This window comes from Etheostoma spectabile, chromosome 10, assembly GCF_008692095.1.
Source record: "Etheostoma spectabile isolate EspeVRDwgs_2016 chromosome 10, UIUC_Espe_1.0, whole genome shotgun sequence".
NCBI classification, from domain to species: Eukaryota; Metazoa; Chordata; class Actinopteri; order Perciformes; family Percidae; genus Etheostoma; species Etheostoma spectabile.
In genome coordinates, this window is record NC_045742.1 from 4,734,151 (window position 1) to 4,754,909 (window position 20,759).

Below are 20,759 nucleotides of genomic sequence, written 5' to 3' on the forward strand. Positions count from 1 at the left end.
ATCATCAGGAAATAGTAGTATTTATCTAAATAGGAACCACATCTCTGGGTTTCCTCAATTTGTTTTGATTCTTAACCAAATTCTCCCCAGCTTCCTGGTCAATGCTGCCCCCTGGTGGCAAAATGAAGTCACTGTTTCTGGTGCCTCACAGTGCAGAATATGCCAACACCAACCTGAACCAGAGAGATTGTACTGAGACTTTACACTCATTTACTTTACTTTAAACCTTCCATTTTCTGAAATATTTATTTATATTTATGACATGTATTCCTCCTGTTAAATCATACTGTTACTGTTCTGAAAAATGCTATATAAATAAATTGTACTCCTCATGACCATTGAGATCTCACTACAATACTAACTCTTTATCATACAATAACAATCTATTGATTATGGTGGTAATTTGAAACACACTGACACTCTTTGAAGGGGAGGAATAGGATGGCCTCAGGAGGCAACGGCGGGCCCAAAACTTCTAATCATTAAACTCTTATCTTCTCCACAAGTTCACAAAGTGCCAGACTGGTTATTGACTAACGCATCACAGTACAGACAGGGCATCTAAGGATGCTCACGCGCCTTGAAATCATCATCAACATTTTATCATTTTCCTGCCAAGCAAGGTCCTCTATCACCTAAGAAAAGCCACAAGAACAATAAAAAAAATTCAGGATAAAAGTACAGTTGAAAATTGTTTTAAAGTCATTGCAAGCTGTTCTGTAGAATAAAATAGAAGTGAAATTGTACTAGTTGAGTCCAATGTTATTTAATCTAATCAGATCCCTCAAACAAAGATTGGTTTTAATTGGGAAATTGATTATTTTACCTCAGCCCTACGTCCAAAAGTACAGAAGGTTCAGAATGAACTTACAGACTGTGTTGGCCTGTCTGCTTACTAAAGCAAATGGATTGGGTTTGTTTCATTATTGTTTCTTGCCTTATGATCAAGGCAGTGGTACACCAGGAACTCCTGTGTTCTTCAAGGTACAATGACTGCTTTTGTCAAAGGAGTGGCTTTGAAGAAACAATAGATGGCTAAAACAGCTTCAACTATCCCTTTAATGTCTCTAAATTAAGACATACAGACTCCTTTTTCCTTTGGTGAATGTAATTTACATTTCCGTACATCTAAGCACAAATGTAAACGCTGCACACATGCTCGGACGTGTGTACCCACGCTATCGGGATTCGATAAGCAAAATCGAAAAGCACAAAGGTCCTCTATCACCTAAGAAAAGCCACAAGGACAAAAAAAAAATTCAGGATAAAAGTACAGTTGAAAATTGTTTTAAAGTCATTGCAAGCTGTTCTGTAGAATAAAATAGAAGTGAAATTGTACTAGTTGAGTCCAATGTTATTTAATCTAACCTTACCTTGTAGTTTCCTGAGTTTTGTGTTGTGACAAAAACCTTCAGATAATTCAGGTGGTTCACACACTGTTAAAAAAGGCCCTACTTGAGGAAAAATACATACATGCAACTTATTTTAAAGCATTTTAGTTAACATAGGGGTACGTACACCTTCAGTTTTCCCTTTTATTGTTTGCAGGTCATGAAAGACGTTTATTTCTTTAAAAAAAATGTACATCAGGAAAAAGAACAGAGGCTGCCCCTGTCATGATGAATGACTGTAATGGTTAACTGTATCTCACCACCAAGTAGGTGTTAAGAAGACACACAACATCAAAATATGGAACATTTTCAACAAAAGTTAATTAAATCCTTGACTGAAAACTTCTAGACATCTATATTTTTTTTGAAACTAAGTGATGATTTGTTTTGGAAAAGCACTTTTACAATGTTTTCATCTGCAGTAAAAAAAGAAGAAGCCATAATTCCTTTTTTTTATATTAGATTAGAGTAGATTCAACTTTATTGTCATTACACATGTACAGGTACAAGGCAACAAAATGCAGTTTGGGTCTAACCAGAAGTGCAATAGCTGTCAGTGCAGGATGGATTTGTACTGAATAAATATAGAAATGAATTCTATTATAAACAGAATTTTACAGATAGATTTGTCCTATGAATATAATATATAGATAACAAGTATTGTGAACAAGATTTTCAAGTGAATATGTACTATGAATATATATATACAGATGATATATACAGATGGCTATTAATATAAACAGAATTTTTACAGATATATATTTACAATAAGGTAGGCTATAATGAGCAGTAAAACCATGGATTTAAAGGTAGTACAAATAAAGTTTGGGCAGAAGCTATCCGAATTAAAGTGCAGTGGAAAGTAATTGCATATTACAGTTAAAATACAGTATTGCAGATGTATATGTAAACAGTTGTTACTATATTAACAGTCAGCAGTGCAGATGAACATTATAGTATTGCAGATAAAATGGAGGCAGGTGTGAGGAGGGAGAGGAGAGTCTATCAGTAAATGAGGGGAGTGGGATCAATAAATGCTCTGTATTATGGATCTATGTAAAAGCAACTATAAAAAAAATGTCGCTACTGTTTTATATCAGAAAGAATATTGGAGAAAAGATATCATTGTGAGATATGTCGCAAGACCAAATCTTAAAAACAAATTCATGATGCCAACAGCTGCACTCAATATTTTAATTTTAACACCTAGTTATGTCTATCTTCTTTTATATTCAGACCATAAATACAGGACAGTTTAGTTCAAATTGGGTGGTCATAGTACATAAGCATTCTGTTTGGCATTTCCAGTGTAGTTCAGTTCCCAGTCATCAAGTAGCAACAATTCTGCAGTTATTTCCGTATGTATTATGGACTGAATAAACCTGAGAGTTTCAGTTGTTGAGCAGAGTTAGAAAGTAATAGATTACAGTTACTTAGTTTACTGTAATTGAATAGTGTTTTTGCATACTTTTAAAGTAGTTTTAAAAATCTGGAATTTTACTTTTGCTTAAGTATGTTTTTAATTATTGTGCTTTGCTACATTTTAAATCACATCCGTTCCTGAAAAGGAAATTTAAAAGGTTGCTTTTGCTCTGAGTAACTTTTAAACAAGCTACTTTTTACTTTTACGTGAGTAGGTTTTTATGCCAGTAATCTTTCTTGTACTTAAGTAAAGGTTTGTCAAAGTAATAGTACTGTTACTTATTTCTTTTACTCTTTCCACCACTGCTGCTGATGGGAAATACAAATTACGCCTCAATTTCTTTAAATGGGCAGATAGATTGGGATTGGGCAACAGGAAGAGGCCATTGATATGTTGAGTGAGAGTGCTGTGTCCACTCAAATTCAAACCAAATCCTCTTGTACAAAGCATTCATTTTGACTGTGCAATACTGTATATGGTGGGATGGTGTGGCAGTTTCCTTGATATCCAGTTCAAAAAGCCTTCTCAGCTGGATTGTAGCGGCTGTTATTTAAGAGGGTGGGGTTTAATCGTTGTTGAAGCTAAAGTACAGCAAGTGCAACAAGTCCTAACGTTTCTGCACAACCTTCCTGAACAACAGTTCATCATTGTCAAGTGTTCTGTAAATACAGAGCTGCATTCACTTTGTGACCGTTAAACTATTTCTTATTTGTGAAGTTGATATTCCTGGGGCATTAGGGTCACAATGGGGCTTTTGATACTCTATTTAATAACATGATAATACATTATAAACATAAATTCAGTAACACATACTTGAGGACACCATACAAAAACAAGCATTTCACGGTGTTATTTCGGCACAAATCCTTGTCCATATTTTATTCACAAAAAAATACTACAGCATGATATACAGTATAAAACATGAAAACACATGTTCAGCCTATTCTAAATGTAAGACATATTGAACAGTGAACTCTGAACAGTAAAGAAAAAAAAACTACAGATATATTGTATATTTTGCATAATGTTTTAGTATATGTAAATATAATGCCATACAAGACTTTTAATATATACTATTACAGGATAACTAAATGTTCTATTTTTCAGTAGTCTGGGGTGCTGTTGTGCTTTTACTTGATGCTGTGAAACTTCAAGTGTAGTACAGTAGGATGATTAACTATCATAAACATGTAGAAAAGATACATATAGAAAAATAGACCTGAACCTAGAAATAAAATGTGTGCATTCAGTTTAGTTTCAGGATCAAAGCTACTGTAACCCCAAACCTCCAGAGAGCAGCCTTTGTGCATAGTTACATTTGTTTTTTTTAAAGAATATATAATATATATATATATATATATATATATATATATATATAAAAAAACAATTGAATTAAATTATTAAAACTATTGTATACTGCTAAAGATTATACTAGTTATACTTTGATTTATTTATATTTCACACAGTAGTGCCAAATGTAAAGAACGAAAGCTACAAACACACAGAGAACATACACATATCCACTGAGTTTATCCCCAACACGTATCATTCTCCCTTCATGTTTTTGTGTAATGAAATGGAAATGAAATGCAAGGCAGGTATAAAAAAACAAAGCTCGTTATGGCCTCTTGTCTTTTTCAAACATACAGGGCAGGCATCATTTCACCGTCGAGGGACCGCATGTGAGTATCTCTTATTTCTAAGTTCTCACGAAAGGCTTCAGTGAGGACTGCGTTATAAATTTGACTTGACTGAGATGACCTGCTTCAATGCCCTGTAAAAGTTTTTAACCTGCAGAAGTCCTTGAGCAGAACAATTCCCTCGAGCTCCAGAAGATCTGATGTCTTTTTAGGCATAGGCAACACTAATCCTCCCAAAACTCATACTCCCTCCAGCAAAAGCATATGCAACCAAGCAAGACTCTCCTTTCTTTTGAGTTAAAATGAATTTCCTTCAGGTCCAACAAATGTCAGTTCATTTCCTTCTTCATAAACCATCTGCAAAGCTGTTTTGAACATTTTAAACTTTACACCTATGTTCACTAGCGTAGCAGTCGTTTTCTCCCCTTCCTTTTGCTTGTGGTTTTGCACATTTTAGGCAATAATATTGCGTGTGACCAATCAAAACAGCGTTGCTCGAGGTCAAAAACCACACGGTACATTTGAACTAAAAACACAATTGCATAATCATGTAGCCAACTCTGAGCATTCCTGTATTACAAAAATAGAAACAAATGGACCTCCATAATTTAAATAACAATGTATTTAAGAATACATTGGCTTGTACTTTGATAAGTCAATCTCTTACACACAAAGAAATGTGCTGATTTGAGGTCTGACTGGCACAATTCAACATTACATTTAACAAAATCAACTCCAGACTGTTTTGGTGTAAATTTCACACAGCATTCTCTGCAAGAAACCGTTCTTTAACTCAAACTTTGCCCCCATTCGTCACATGACAATTGTGTATTTACCAAGCTGTCATAACAGTAATGTTGTCACTCTCAGCAAACATGGATTGTAGACTATCTTTTGATCATGATCTTTTGTTTTCACGTAAAAACCAACCAATCAAATACAAATTGGAAATCTTGAGTGAACGGTGCTCTCTAGAAGAAAAATAATCCTTAAGTTGTCCAGTTTTAACAGTATAAGGTGACCTGATATTAAAACATTCACGGTAGGCCTGCACGATTTGGGCATAAAATATGAATCACAATTTTTTTTAGCTTAGAATAGATATCACAATTCTCTGCCACGATTTTTCTCTCTCTAAATGTAATGTTAATTGCACGCATGAACCCTGACAAAACAAAACAAATTGGCAGTACCAAACAAAGATTTTTTTTTTTGGCACCTTGGGCACATTGCTCATCCCCACAAGCCTGTAGACATAGAGGCCTCAATGACGAGAAGGGAGAGCATTGCAGCGCGTGGGAGCGCTTTAAACCTATTTCATACAGTCTGTATTTAAAACTTACAGAAGAAAGTAGTAGCGTTTGTGATGCCGTCTGCTTGTAAAATGAAATCAAAATCAAAGGGATTTTAAAATTTAAATTGAACAGGGTGAATCGAGATCAATTTTTCTAACAATCGTGCAGACCTAATTCACAATATATATATATATATAGATATATATATAGATACTATATATATATATTAATATATATAATACTTGTACGATGTGGCACGTATAGGAATCCCTAAAGCACTCGGTTTTAATCGTAGGCTGCAATGGAAAACAGATTGTGATTTCTGTTTTATGGCTTTGTTAACTCAAGTCTTTCACACGGTACAAATAAATCTATCCCTTGGTTATCGCTGTTTAAGAAAAAAAAAACGCATAATGGACTACTGCAGTACATTCATTCAAACTGTATACATTCATTTAAGAGGACAACCTTTCAAATGATTAATTGTAAATCCAAAAAATAAACCAAAACATTTCTCAATGACAGACCTTTTTCCTCATTCTACAACAGACATGATCTGCCCAGAGAAATCATATTACATTATAATTCCCACGTTTTCCGCGTTCCAATGTATGAACAGGGGCTACACGATAATTATGTATAATTTTAAAAAGTATGGTCTTTGCTTTAGCAGAATTAAAAACTATGACACATGATTATTAAAAATGCACTGTTATACAGTAGATTTATAAACCAACTGCTATTGTGCCTCTACATTAGATGTACATTTTCAATTCATGGGTCAGTGGTGTATGTAGTATTGGTATGTAATTGTTCATGAACTAATTTAGTAGGATGTCTGTGAGCAAAATTTTCTTTATTGCACAAAGTGAGGTACAGATGTAGCCCATTGTGAAGTTTTGACGTATCGTAATCAGTCCTTCCACGATTTTTCAATGTCGCAATCGCAACAATTTACGCAAATTCAACCAGTCACCATGAATTTGGTGCGACTTGTAATTTTGACAAATCACTGCAACTTTTCTGCAAATTTGACCAATAACTGGAGTTCTCTGCAACTCCAACCAATCCCAGCAGTCCCACGTGCCATAATTTGCATCAGTATGTGACTATGAGAGCCACTGACCAAGCGGGAGTGAAATATGTGTGACTCAAAGATCTCACATTTACCAACAAAACGTACAGCAAAACAAGTCTGACCGTCCTGCCAACCTGTATACATTTTAACATTAATGTACGCTGTAATGTCTTTTTTTTAACTCTAAAGTTGCTGAAAGCGACTGCTGTTTCAATGCCGTTGGCTCTCTGCAGTGGGGCTACTACTCAGTTCCTCAACACACACACAAACACACACACACGGTGGATGCAGGTACGACCGGAGATGAGACGTACACGATGACCTAAATTGAGCACGGCTACGCTTGTTGTTGTAAGTGCAATGATAAGTTAAAGTACAATAAGCGCTTTAGGGTTGCCATATGAATGTGTCCCAGGCCACGATAGGAAATTAACTAACACAGAAAAGATCAGCAAGCCACTGACACATACAGTATGTTCAAATTTGATTAATTCAATAAATTATTGTTTTTGTCTTAAATCCACCTTCCATTTTCATATTTTACCAACATTTGCAGCATCCAACCTTTTTGGTAACTTTTTTTTTGCAATTTTCACTGTCTCTCACAACTTCATTGCAACTAAAATACAAACTTTTACATTTTAAACATTTAAAAATGCTTTGACTATGTAACTACTGAAAACAGAATTAAATAAAGAATTGTCTGCCGCAATTATGTAGCATTGACGGTCTGGCAGGTTCAGGCAAGCTTACTAGGAAATTGTGCTACTATTATGCTTAAAGTCGGCATTTTTCACTTTGGTTGGTTGAAGTGTATTTGAGCAAGTCTGGCAGTGCAGATTGGCTCTTAAAACAGGTCAGGTAGGTGCAGGTATTTCAAGGCACATTCTTGGATTATGTGAGATTGACGACTGCATGAATGCAGATTGTTTTTTTTTTTTTTAGCATTTTCTGTCATAATCTCTGTTAGGTGAGAGGCTTTGGACGTAGTAGACGGCGTCTGCAATGGTAAAGAACATCATTTTGTTTTCTCCTCCATCACATCCTTTTTTGACTGGGTAGTATCCCCCTCTTTCCAGTGAGTCCTGCACTGAGATATTACACTGGGCCAGGACAACCTTGATCCCAAGTTCTTCATAATCTTTGAAGACCTCTTTCAGAGCATTCACTCCAGCAGTATCTAGAAACAAGATGGCGCTGCAGTCGATCACCAAGCTGTGTAAGCTACGGGAAGATTTATTGTTGAGCATTGAGGTTACAGTCGCACCAGCTTCAAACCCATCCTCTTTACCGGCACCCTCCAAATCCCTTGAATTTTTATTTGGGACTCGTGCAACGTCTCCCTGCTGTTTGTTCTTCCTCTTGAACTTCATAAGCCGGGTTTTCTCCTTCACAGGATCAAGCCCTGCACACCTGTAGAGAGATTTTTTGAACAATCTCTGGTTGGCGTAATAGATTGGAGCCTCGTATCTAAAAACAGCTACTCCGGGATGTGTCCAAAGGCCGTGGTAAGACGACAGGTCCTCATAATGCTCCCTAGTTGTGGCCCGGCCAAGCTCCAGTACCTGGGCTCGCTGGGTTCGGCCCAGGACGCACAGGGCTGACACCAAAACCCCCACAAGCAGACCTAGCTCTGTGTTGACCAGCGCCGAGGTTGCCATTGTGATCAGCCAGATAGAGGTATCGATGCGGTTGACACGCCACATGCTGGGAATGTCGGTAAACTTTTGTAAAGCTCCGCGAAGGTTAACCAGGATGATGACTGCTAATACACATCTGGGCAGGAGAAGGGAGAGAGACAGGGCAAAGGTTAGGAGCGTCACTCAGTGGCATTCATGGTGGAAAGCAATTAGTCAGTTGTCCAGAGAGTTAAAGCTTGAGGTTGCAAGTTGTCACTTTACATTTGCAATATAAAAACTTAAAATTGACACAGTATTGACTTCTTTTAACTTTAAGACTTTGAAATTGCTTGTAATCTTTTACCATTCAAACTGTCAGACAGAATCAGCTCAAGAAACCAAAAAGCTACACAAATGGAGAGAGATAGAGGACTATAAAAGAGATGAGAAACAACATAATCAGGCCTCAGCAGATGACATAATTGATGACGACGTTCCATATTCCATATCATTACTGAAGCAGCAACTGTGTCTGTGAGGGTGTTTTGTGTATGGGTGTGTAAATAAATAAATAGATAGATAGATATAATAGAACACACCAGCAATAGCAATAATAAACCACAAACAATACACTGATCAAGGCATCTTCCCATTTACATGTAGTTGGCAATGTATTCTTTCCTTTCCTAATTCATATGTCTAATCCTTGCTTCTCTTCAATCTTTTGTAATATTACAATGTTAAAGGAAAGCATTTTTGAAAATATATCTATATTTGATTTGAATTAGCACAGCTTCAGTAGAACGAGCAGAGTCAGCATCAACCCTGAACTACCGGTTATCTGTATTTTGCTAAGTCTACTCTTGAAACAAACGTATTGAATCCTTATACAAACTGGAACATTGGAATGTAAAGTTTTTATTTTAAGAGTCAACCAGGGCACAAAAATTGAATGTTGTCTGTTTGCTTATTACCAAAATGTGCATAGCTCTTTACCACGTGGTTGGTAATGTCCGCTATATAATGATTTTCCTCAGCGTGCGTTTTACAGATTAGAGATACTGTCTCTGGCGTGAGAATCTTACACTAGCTACTAACAACAACCTGTTTGTTAAAGAGCAAAACTACTGGAGTGAGTCCAGCAGGTACAGCTGCCCTAGACAGCTTTTTCCAGAAAAAGCTACTACTTGTAGTAGTTTGGAGGTCTAAGGCCGGCTACACACTATCTGATGTTGGACCGTCGCACAAAACCACTTTTTCTTAAATTAAATTACTATCGGCATTGATGTCAAAACCAGAGACTTTTAAAACATGTAATCTATTAATATGTATTTGTGTCAAAATGACTAATATCTTTTCCTATTCTATTTTGCCTGGAAACGCATCCAAAGCACTCGCATGTCACGTGAAAAACAGGCGTTAGTTCCATTTCTAGCATCACACGTTTTCGGCGTGGCTGTGAGACGTGGGTCACGCAGACAGTGTGTAAGCCACAAAGCTGACACGCTAATGCAACGGCTTACAATTCTCAAAGTTGTTATTGTTATTTAAATAAACCAACGCCCATTTACCCATTTTTCAGAGTTTGAATCTGTCGGCGCTATGTCCCGAGATAGCCCTCCCCGTACGTCACCTAGCAACACCAGCGATGCAGCCAGCGTGTAGCCGGCTTAAGACATTCATGGTTTCCCGTCTCAGTTACTCTGGCCTAATTGTGCCTAGCTGATTTTTCTTATTTTATTACTCAAATTCTGTGATTGTATGTTTACGTCTTGACATGGTTTCAACCGTGACCTTAATTGAAAATGTTAGTAATGTGAAAATATCACTATCTTGAAGCTGAGTTTAGTTCATTATTCCATTAATACGAGCAAGCGGGTTGTCATTCCAGAAATAACAACTAACTAACTATGTGGTATGCTTACTTTTGAAGGGAGTAGAAGAGCGGTGCGATAACCAACAGCACCAGAAGCAGGACAAGGGCGCTGACCAGCCCAGATATCTGCGTCTGGCACCCTGTTGACTCCTTGACGAGGGTCTTAGTCAGCGCAGCGCTGGTGGTGAAGCAGTGGAAGAACGATGGCAGGATGTTGCAGAAGCCAATGGCGTACAACTCCTGGTTGGCGTCCACTGTGTAGCCGTGCTTCTTGGCAAACATCTCCGACAGTGAGACGGTGATGGCAAACCCCACGATGGCAATGGAGAAGGCATCAACAGCAACGCTGGGGATCAGAGTCCACATCGGCAGCTGGGGAGGGAGGAAGCCAGTGGGGATATCACCAGCCACCCCCGACCCGTAGTCGGTGTCGAAGCGGCCAAAGTGAGAAGCCACTGTTGCAATTACCACCACAAAGAGCTCGAAGGGAATGGGAGCCTGGGTAAGGAAAAGAAAAAAACATTTTTTTTTTTTTTTTTTTTCTGAGGGTGTCAAGGAAAGACAATGCTGAGAGGTCAGAGGATTTTGTCCTGTGTATGGTATATATAGACATTTCAAAAGCAGAAAAGAATGAACCAGGTTAGTTAGTGCTCTCTCACTGAACCAGTTCCACTTCAAATTTAAATTACTATTCTCTGATCACTATACTGTATATAGTTGTGACTGGAGAACAAATGGAACAGGAACCTCTGATTATAATCTTGGTCAGCGAGGACTATCTGAAATAAACTAATCTGCACTTTGTCTGTTTACCTTAAGCTTGGCTTTGAATCGATTGTTGAGCTCTTTGGTAGGTATCAGTATCAGCAAACACACCAAACTGGTCACCAGGTCACAAATGTTGGTGTTGCTCAGGTTGGTGAGCAGGCTGTACCAGGTCTTGAACAGGGTGAACCAGCCCTGAGGCCTGGGGATCCTCAGGCCTAGAAGGTACTTGAACTGGGATGTGAGAATGGTCAGGGAGGCTCCTGTAGCGAAGCCACTGAGAAGGGAGTTGGAAAGGTAGCTAGCAAGCCCCCCTGAAAATACCCCTTGCACCTGAGGAAAGAGATAAGGCAGAATAAGGGGCCCGGTTCCGAACTACAGGGAAAAAATTGATTTAGCGTTGGATGCATGTCTTTATATTTATAAGGGGTTTAGGACTTCCTCCTCCTTTTCTAAACCCAAATCGTTTCGGACACACACCTGCGCTCACCGGACGGTTTTATTGGGGAGTCCCAAAAAAAAAAAAAGGGCAGATTTGGCAAAAGGGCTTTTTTTTTTTGGGCCCCTCGCAGGAATCACTTCAGAAATGAATCCGTGGGCTCATTTTTTTCTTTTAAAGGGTTTTTTAAAGGCCTTGCAAGGCTCTGTAAGCCACTGTTTTTAAATTGATTTAGGGCCCAGGTTTTTATGATGACATAGTTTTTTGAAAAGAGTGAAAGTGTTTTATGTATTTTCTTAAAGGCCCCTTCTATGAAAAGTGCTGTGCCCCCCCCCGCGGACACTCTTTTAAAAGAATTTTTTAATTCAAGGGGTTTTTTTTATCCTGGTTAATAAGGGTTTGAATAATGAATGATGTCAAAAAATTTTGCAAAACGCACTTGAGTTTATTGTCTTTAAAAATTTCCAATCATTAAAAATGACAGCCCTGTGATGCGTTTTTTTATCCAGTGAATGAGATCGCCCTCCTCATTCCTGTTAAAAACCAAAACGTGGTAACTGGCCCCCACTGTGATTGCAAGCCTTCTGTCACAATCCCCCCCCAACGTGCCCCCCCTGGCCCACAAGCGGTCCTTTTTACTTTGGGATGACACTTTCTGGGGGGTATCCCCCAACCCTATCCCCAACCCGACCTACAAACAGGCAAGCACTCCAAAATCCCCACGAAGTGCTAGAATGCCTAGGGAATATATGATGGATGCAAAAAAAGTATAGCCCTTATGGGGTCCCCGACAGCCAAAAAGGGTGGGTATGGCTGAGGGACCAAAAGGGTTCCACTCAGTCCCCACATAACGCCGCGCCATTCCCTGACGGGGAGCGGGCAGCCCCTTTTAGATCGGGGGCGAAGCCCCAAAAATTTTATTTTTGCTTTTTGGGGGGGCCCCGACAGTGTTTCTTTAGACAAAGGACACAAAAATTGCCCTTTTGGGGATTTTTTTCTCCCATCTTTCCAAAGAAGGCGCTGTGGTCGCTCTGAGCTCCATCTTCGCTTTTGTTTCGCAACATCACCCGATCATAAGAGCTCTTTTCTGTGGGATTTTTAAAGGAAAAAAGCCATTACCAAATAGTCCAAAAAACTTTATCTGAAAAAACTGGAAAAAACCCAAAAATTATGGACTTCAAAAAAAAATATTTACCTCATCTATACTGTTGAGTATTTCAAAAATTTTCCCTCACCAAGACAACTAGGGTTTTCAGTATAGGAAAAATTTTGCAAAAAAATTTTTAATAGCGTAACAATTTTTTGCATAAATAAATAACAAAAATGAATCAGTTCTGCCTTTCAAAAAAATCAAAAGGAACTATTTTCCCCCATTCTTTTTAAAAAAAATAAAAGGCAACCCCCAAAAAAAAAAAGACAGTTCAAAATCCAAAAAACTTTGAGTGTCTTTTGGGTTGGGCGCAGGGCCCTTTTACTGGGTCTTTGTGTCAATATATAAACGCAAGACAATTTAAAAAAAAACCCAAAAACAAACCCGGGAAAAATCACCCCAAAAAACACACGTATGAAACTTCCGAAAAAGGTCCAAAAGGGGGAGAAATGCTATAAATTTCAATGGGTTTGGGCCACGCATTTTCTGAAAATTTTGCCCAGGGGCCCAAAAAATTTACTCCCCGTTGATGTTACAAACACTATACCAATGTGACCCAAACCCCTTTTATGTACAATTTGGGTCCCTGCTTCTTTGTGACCCTCAACAAAAAACCACACACCTTTACTGACCTCACCATTTCCCGCTGTCTACCAAGGTGAGGCAAAGTAAAACATGAAATAACTGACCGGAACAACCATAAAAAAGAGGGTTTTTCTTGATTACCTTGCCCCCTTAAGGGCTTAAAGTAAACCGGCCTTTAAAGGCTTGGGCCCCCGCTCTTTAGTTTAATTTAGCATATCTTTTCAAACTTGTTTTTTATACTTTGTTTTTTGTTTCCCCATTTTTTTTATAAACAAATGCAAAGCAGTATCTCGCATTTTGGTACTTTTTTTAGGTAAAAATCTAAAAAATTAGTTTTTTACGGGGCTAATTTGGGTTTAAAAGTAAATTTTTTTTTTCAGGTCTCGTGTCTGCCGTTTAAACAACCGGGGGATGGTGGAAAAAAAAAACCCTAAACCGATTTCCCTTTGGGAAAATCAACTTAAAAAGAAAATAACTAGAAAAAAGGGGGAAAAAAAGCCCCAGTTGATCATGTGTTAAGCTAGACAGATTTAAATGACATATTTCCATAACGTGCTTAACTTTACTGGTATAATCACGCACGGTAGGCCTGCGATTCATTTAAATAACGGCGAGTTTAAACGTAACGTTAGTCCTGTTTTAACACATCATGGCCCTTGTACGCGACTTGACGTTACTATTTCGCTCGCTGCAAGCTTCATTTAACGGTAAAGCATCCTCTACATGATAGCGTTAATAGGATTACACTGACTTGTTTTGTTTCCTAAGAGAAGTTACGTGTAACGCGGCGTTAGTCACAATGGGATTACCGGGGTCGCGTCTAAAAGCTGTTTAAATGCGTCTGACATTCTCGTTACTAACAGTTTTAGGTTACTTACGACAACGTCCGTTCAACGCAGTCTGACTAGCTATGTAACGCTAACTCAGTCCAGGAACTGCCAGCGTTGCCTTGGCAGAGCTATGAATGGGCACCATTGTAAACAAGTTGTTAACGTGGACACCAGGTGAAACTTTAGCGAAGTAACGTTGACATAAATCCGCTCTTCCACGGGGTAGAAAAGCATTGCTGTTAATGTGTAAAGTAACTGACCTGAGCTCCAGCAACTCGCGGTTTACCAAATTAATTTAAAAAAGTTGATTCCAGACAGCCGAGTGTCATTCCGCCTCTAATTCATTTCACACTATAGCTCCTTACGTGATGACGTTGTTTAACGTCACATGACCTGCCGAGACAAAGATGGTCTATGTGAGAAGATGCTTCACCTTGTAGCAAAATTTGACATTACTTAAAAAAAAAAAATACAACAGAACCATTGGCAAAGCAAGGTACTTTTTAGGGTTATTATAGTAAGATAGCAAGGAGGTTTACTTCAGATAAGTAAGCATTTATTCTGTAACATCCTGGTACAAACTTTCCAGAAACACGCACACACACAATTTAAAACATTCTTCTTTTTTTGTGATCATTTTGTTGTTGTTGTTTTTTGTATGTATTTAAACAAACAATTGCAAACGATACACTGAGACAATTTAAAACCTTCTTGAAATGTCCTTGAACAGTATGCAAATTTGTGTTTCTTATAATAGCAGAATACCAAGGTAAGCCAATCGGAAGCAAAATAAGGCCGAGTAGGGTGGGACGTGCCTTTGCCATCCTAAAAAACACATATTTGAAAACAGAATGCTTTTCATGTCTATGACTGGCTGAATCAATACCCCAAACCCTGAATTCTTACAATCCAACACATTATTGTAAAATAGAAATACTGTAACAAAAACCCGAAGTATCTAAAATATAGTGTAGTGTCAGTCAAAGTTAACCAAAACCTGTAAAAAATTATTTCCCTTTTTGTTGACTCAACTTCTGTTTTTGTGTCCAAGTCAACTTTCACTTAAAATTTTTTCAATTGTTGTTGAGAAAAACACCATAACTGTTTTTTGCTCTAAAATTCTAATAACAAGGACACAACTGGGGGCTTTTTTTGCTTAAAAAATAAAAGTTAAAGTTCATCCGGGTTTCCTCGCGACGTCATTTTGCACATGCGCAACCCCCATTTAAACCTGCCCTTCCAGAGGGGCGATAAAAGTTTTAACGGATCTCTCCTCATCGAAGGACCGAGCGATTCCTTTTGGGCGTAAGAAATTTTTTTTCCACTGTCAAGAAAATTTTCAGTATTTTTTGGTTTTTTGTCTTTACTAAGTGAAATTTTAACAAAAATTGTGAACGGCAACACACCTACAATAAACGGCAAGCCTTATTTCAAAAAACTAAGGGATATTTGCCTCCCCGCCAAATTTAACAAAACACTTTTTAAATTACAGCAAACCTACAACTTGTACAGATGTAATGACCACACTTTTATGTGGGAAATTTCTTACTTTCCTTAAACTAAAAGAAGAAAAAATAAACCCTGAATTTTAGTAAAAGTTCTACCCCCTGTTAATCTATGTAACGCTAGCTGGTTGAAAAATCCTAGCAAGCCCTTTCCGCTAGCGTTAGGTCATAGAGACGGCTTATTTTAAAAAACTACCCTACTTTAAAATGGCTTGCTTATTGAAATGTATAGGGGTGAAAAGGTTGAAAAAGGAACAGCTTCGTCGGCATTAAATTTTCTTGCCTGCATCATTTTGGAATTCCTGTACCTCAGATGGTAGGTTACGTGGGTGTAATTAGGGTTCTTTTATTTGTGGGAAATTACGTAAAAAACCCCAGCTTGCTTTAAGGGCGGTCACCCTTTCAAAATCCAAACGTTTAAATTTTTGTGCCATTTTTGCTATTTGTTGTAGCAATTAAGCTGTTTCTGTTTGTTTCATAGCAATGAGTACTTAGTTAACCCATTTTACCTGTGATGGTTGCTAGTTTTCTGTTTTTCAGCTGCTCTTCCCCTGTACACCAAAAGGGGTTACTGGCTAGTGGTGATACTTTTCGGGCTTTATCCTTACTTGAGGAGGGGTTTACTTTTACTGCACGTTTAACGTCTTTTTAATTTCAATGGGCAGTTGTGCACAGAAATTAACAAACAAAAAAGGTACCCTCACTTTTGGCGAGGTGTGTTGTCCGGGGGGTTTTTTTGGGTTTTAAAAAAAAGTGTGGGCCCCTTGAAAACCGGGGAAAGGGTTGATTTTCTTTTTTTGGGGTAACTCAAAACCCCTTCCACTAGGGCTTGTCCTAAAAATTTCCTGAAATAAACTTGTCGAACAAAACTTATTTGTTTTATTTTAGCCGCAGCATATTTTTGTCTTTTCTTAAACAACGGTTAGTGTATTTTAAATGACTTGTTTACTTTTCCCTTTGATTATTTTGCTTGTAATTAAAATATTTTGTCTCCATGTTTTTTATTCAGATGAAGCAAATTCTGGCGGTTTTGGTCTCCATAAACCTAAACCCCTTTTTTGGACCGCCTAGTATTTTGTCCCAAAGTTCCTCTCTTTTCGACAAACGCAGATGTAAGAACTTCAGCTTTTGATGAGTCTCTAGATTGATGTAAGTAATATTTCCCCGTTTCAGTAGTTTGATGTCCTTTTTTGGGAAAAAGTCTGTTCATTGCCCAGCCACATTTGGAACCCTTTTGGCATGTATTTCAAAATTTTTAAAGTACAGGGGCCTACAATCACAAGGAAATCATAGCCAAAAACAAGTTATTCTAAAAAGTTGGTAGTGACCCCCCCCTAAAACTTTTAGAACAAACAGGCATGAGCATTTCAATTAAGAATTTTTTAAAATCTGAAGTAGACTTTGAACTTAAAATATTCCCTTTCATCAAAAAGACCTTTTTCAGAGTTCCCGCCCTGCCAAAATGGAAAAAGTGAAGTAAAAAGGGTATTTTTCCCCTGCAAAAAGTGTCTATTTTGAAACCCAGTATTTTAATGGAACATCTTTCATGTAAAGGCAAAAAACGAAGGACATAAAAACCCAATATCCCGCAGGGGGGTTTGGTTTTTTGGGGGTGATGGGTCAAAAAAACCAGGACTTTCCCCCCGGAACCCGCGGATCCTTCCCGGCGTGTGACGTGCCCTTTTCCCCCCCTTTTTTTTCTTTTTCCAAAAACCCAAACCCACTTTTGTCATGCTCCCCATGCGTTTCATTTCCCGTTTTTTGGTCCCCCAAAAGACTGCGGACAAGCCCCGCACACAAAAAAACAAGAAAAACGGTTCCCGTACACGAATCAACAATAAAAAAAACTTGCTTCACAACTGCCGTGGGGCCCTGTTGTTTTTTGGAAAAGGGGCAACTTTGAAGTAAAAAAGTCTGACAAAACATTTTTTTCTAATCTGAAAATAGCTTCATGTCCTTATTATTTTATACTAATCTCAGGATGTTTTTGTTCAAAAATTCAGGGATCCCCATTTTAAAAGGGAGAGTAGATTTTTTTACTTCGTAGCACGATGCTTTTGTTTATCCTCTTCCCATTGTCTGGGCCTTGGTTGCATTCCTTATTTTTTAAATTGTCTACCCTAAAAAAAGGGTTTTTTAAAATATTGACGAAAGGGGCATTGGATTTTCCCTTTTTTTTTTTTTAATTAAGTTGAATTTTTTTTTTTTACATTTACATTTGTTTGCATCAATTTTTTTTTAAAACAGTTTTCAAGCATCTTTAATTTTCATTAAATCTATTCTTATTTTTTGTTTGTTTTTTCCACCCCAAAAAAGTGAGGGGGAAAAAAACATCGGGTCTTTTTGGGGTCCGAGGGAGCCCCCAAAGCCCTGTCCCCAAGGAATATGGATTTGCACTGATTCTGGACTATTGTTTTTCAAGACCTGAAAAGGATTCCAAAAGCATTTGCCCCCCCTGATGGGGCTTCTCTATGCCTTTTAAAATCCCCACCCAAAAGGACTAAGTACATTTTGGGAATACAAAAGGGAAAAATGAACATTGGGGGGATACTTGCTTACAAAAGTTTAAGGGCCCCCACAACTATGTCCAAAAGCCTGTGAAACTAATGATTGTTTTAGCATTTTAATTGGAAAACACCAGTTTTGATTGCGGGCAGGTAGTCCAATAGTTTTCCCATCTTCAAATTTTTTGATTCTGAAATGGTTAACTCCTGGTTTTTTTATTTCCCCAAAGTGCCACCTGTTTTTTGCCCACGTGGGTTTTATGGGGTTACTGTTCCTTTATTTTTTAAGTGTGCCTTTTTAAAACCTTTGGCCCCCCGAAGGTCATTGTGGGATGAAAAAGGGAAAAATTTGTCATTTGAAATTTGGTTCTCAAACCAAAAAAAAGCCTTGTTACTTGCAAACTTTCATGTTTTTTTGGAAGTCACTGTTTTGCTGTTTGCTGTTGAGCGAGGGGGACTAGAAGTTGAAGTTGTTTTGCTCTGTTTAAAATGCTGTTTTTTTTGCCCCCTTTTGCTTGGATGTATATCTTTTATTTTTTACCCTCTGCACATCGGGTTTCGTTATCTACAACCACACACACCCCCCACTCTCACCAAAACAAAACACCACTCCACCACCCACTCACTCACTCCCCTCACACACTCCATCACCTTCACACACCCCCTCACTCTCTCCCACAAAACCCACACACACACCCCACCCCTCCTCCTCCTCTCAAACACCACACACTCTCCCCTCACACACACTCTCTCTCCTCTCTCACACACACACCACTCTCTCCACCTCCGTCCACACACACCTCATCTCAACACACCACACTCACCTTCAAAAACACCACACACACACACACACACACCCCCCCACACACATTTTCTCTCTTCTCTCTTCTCACTCAACCACACACCAAAAAATCGTGTTTTTGCGTGTTTTTCCATGTTTGCATTGAAAAACTTAAATTTGTGAAAAAATGTTTTTTTTGGGTTTTTTTGTCTCACACTTGTCTTTTTAAACTTAAAGAATAAAGTTAAAAAACTTTAATTTCAAAAACCGAGGCAAATTACTTGATATTTAATTAAAAATAATGAAATCAAGAAAAATAAAAAGCTTAGTAAGACCTTCAAAATGCACATAGCCCCCCTATTACTGTTTTGAACAAGTAAATTGGTTGCTCCACAAATCTTTGTCCCGTAATCCATAATTAGAAATTGGGTCCACTAATTGAAATTGTGTTACAAACAAAAAATAGTTGACTGAACATGTCATTAGTTAAGTGAACTTGCAATTTTTGTTGAGAGAACCGATGTTTCTTTGTTCGCAACTTAAAATAAGGGATTTCCAAACAACTTGAATTCTAAGGCAACCAGGTTACACATATATTTAAGTTGAGTCAGCAAATATTTTTTTACAGTGCAGGAAGCTGTCCTCCTACCCCTGTCCTGCTGTCTTCTCAAGTCTTAAAAGCCAATTACTCACTAAACTCACGTTAATGTTGGCAATGTGGTATCCAGGAATAATGAGAGCTCACTTTGCTTTCCAGCTCTCGGAACGGTCCCTCAATGACTGACACCATAGCAAATGAAACCAGATAGTTCCCTAAGAGTTTATTTTGGTATCAGTAATGATATGACTTGCTGTTTGTCTTCTCAGTCTCAGATTCCTTAGAGAGAGTGTGAGGATACTGATGTTTGTCGTTCATCACTTCAGTGGGGTCAATGCATGATACTAGAGGATAAACAGATTAGGGTAATACATGGCCAACAATACTCTGTACTGGGCTGCCGGTAACTTAAGGAGTGTCAACAATTAGAGAGTGTTGGTAAGGCTTGGTTACACAATTTTGGTGAGATCCTACTAACAAATGACAACATTTTTTTAAACAATGACTTAGTTTATTTAAAAATATTTACACATTAACGGACATAAAAGGTACTGGGTTGTTGAGAATGAAGGGACAAAGAACTGACAGAAAAATGTGACTTATTATTATTCAGGCCTTGTTTTATGGTTAAACTTGAACCACTTATACTGACAGGGTGAGCAGTTCATACAAATAGGAGAATGGACTACTACATGAAGTTATGAGTTTTTGAGAAAATAGATTATTAAGCAACTTGATTGATCAACTTGAAGGTTGAAAATGATCAAAACGCCTTAGTTTAACTTATCCAACTACTCATGCATTATGATCCATAATCAACTTCTTCATTTTGTCCAAATTCTTATTTTCTATATATGTTGCATTGATTTTGTGTAGGCACTGCTTCTGTGTGTTGCTTTCATTGTAAGCTGCTTACATTCGCATAGAGATAGATAAAAAGAGAAATTCTATTCTTTTTTACTCTGAAAACGTCTTACATTTGGGATCCTTTGTAACTGATATGTAAGGAGTATTTTAGGAGTAACAGACAGAATTTGGTTGAATTGTCTTGGATACATATAAACAATGAATTTGTAACCTTTCTTCTCCAGTTTGGAAACTGTAGGACTGTGTTTGGATCCGTTCATTGAGATGTAACTGAATGTGTGTACTTCTTCCAACTAAAAACTAAAACTATACCCATTTCAAAACATATCTGGTTCTCAGAATAACCTTTTTTCTATCTGCCGAAAAACAAAACAAGCAAACAAGTGGTTGGTATGTGGCTAATGCATTGGTTC

The 20,759-nt window shown here is 37.9% G+C and overlaps 1 protein-coding gene across 1 annotated transcript; it reads right to left on the minus strand.

Annotated features, from left to right (window-relative positions):
* Positions 1–6,533: 6,533 nt before the first annotated feature.
* On the minus strand, positions 6,534–19,671 carry slc26a2 (solute carrier family 26 member 2). The gene is made up of 4 exons (XM_032528637.1): positions 19,627–19,671; positions 11,136–11,420; positions 10,372–10,820; positions 6,534–8,603 (listed from the first exon to the last, which is right to left on the minus strand). The coding sequence occupies exons 1-4, from the start codon at positions 19,669–19,671 to the stop codon at positions 7,769–7,771; spliced, it is 1,614 nt and encodes a 537-aa protein (XP_032384528.1). The 3' UTR covers positions 6,534–7,768.
* Between the last annotated feature and the right edge of the window lie 1,088 nt (positions 19,672–20,759).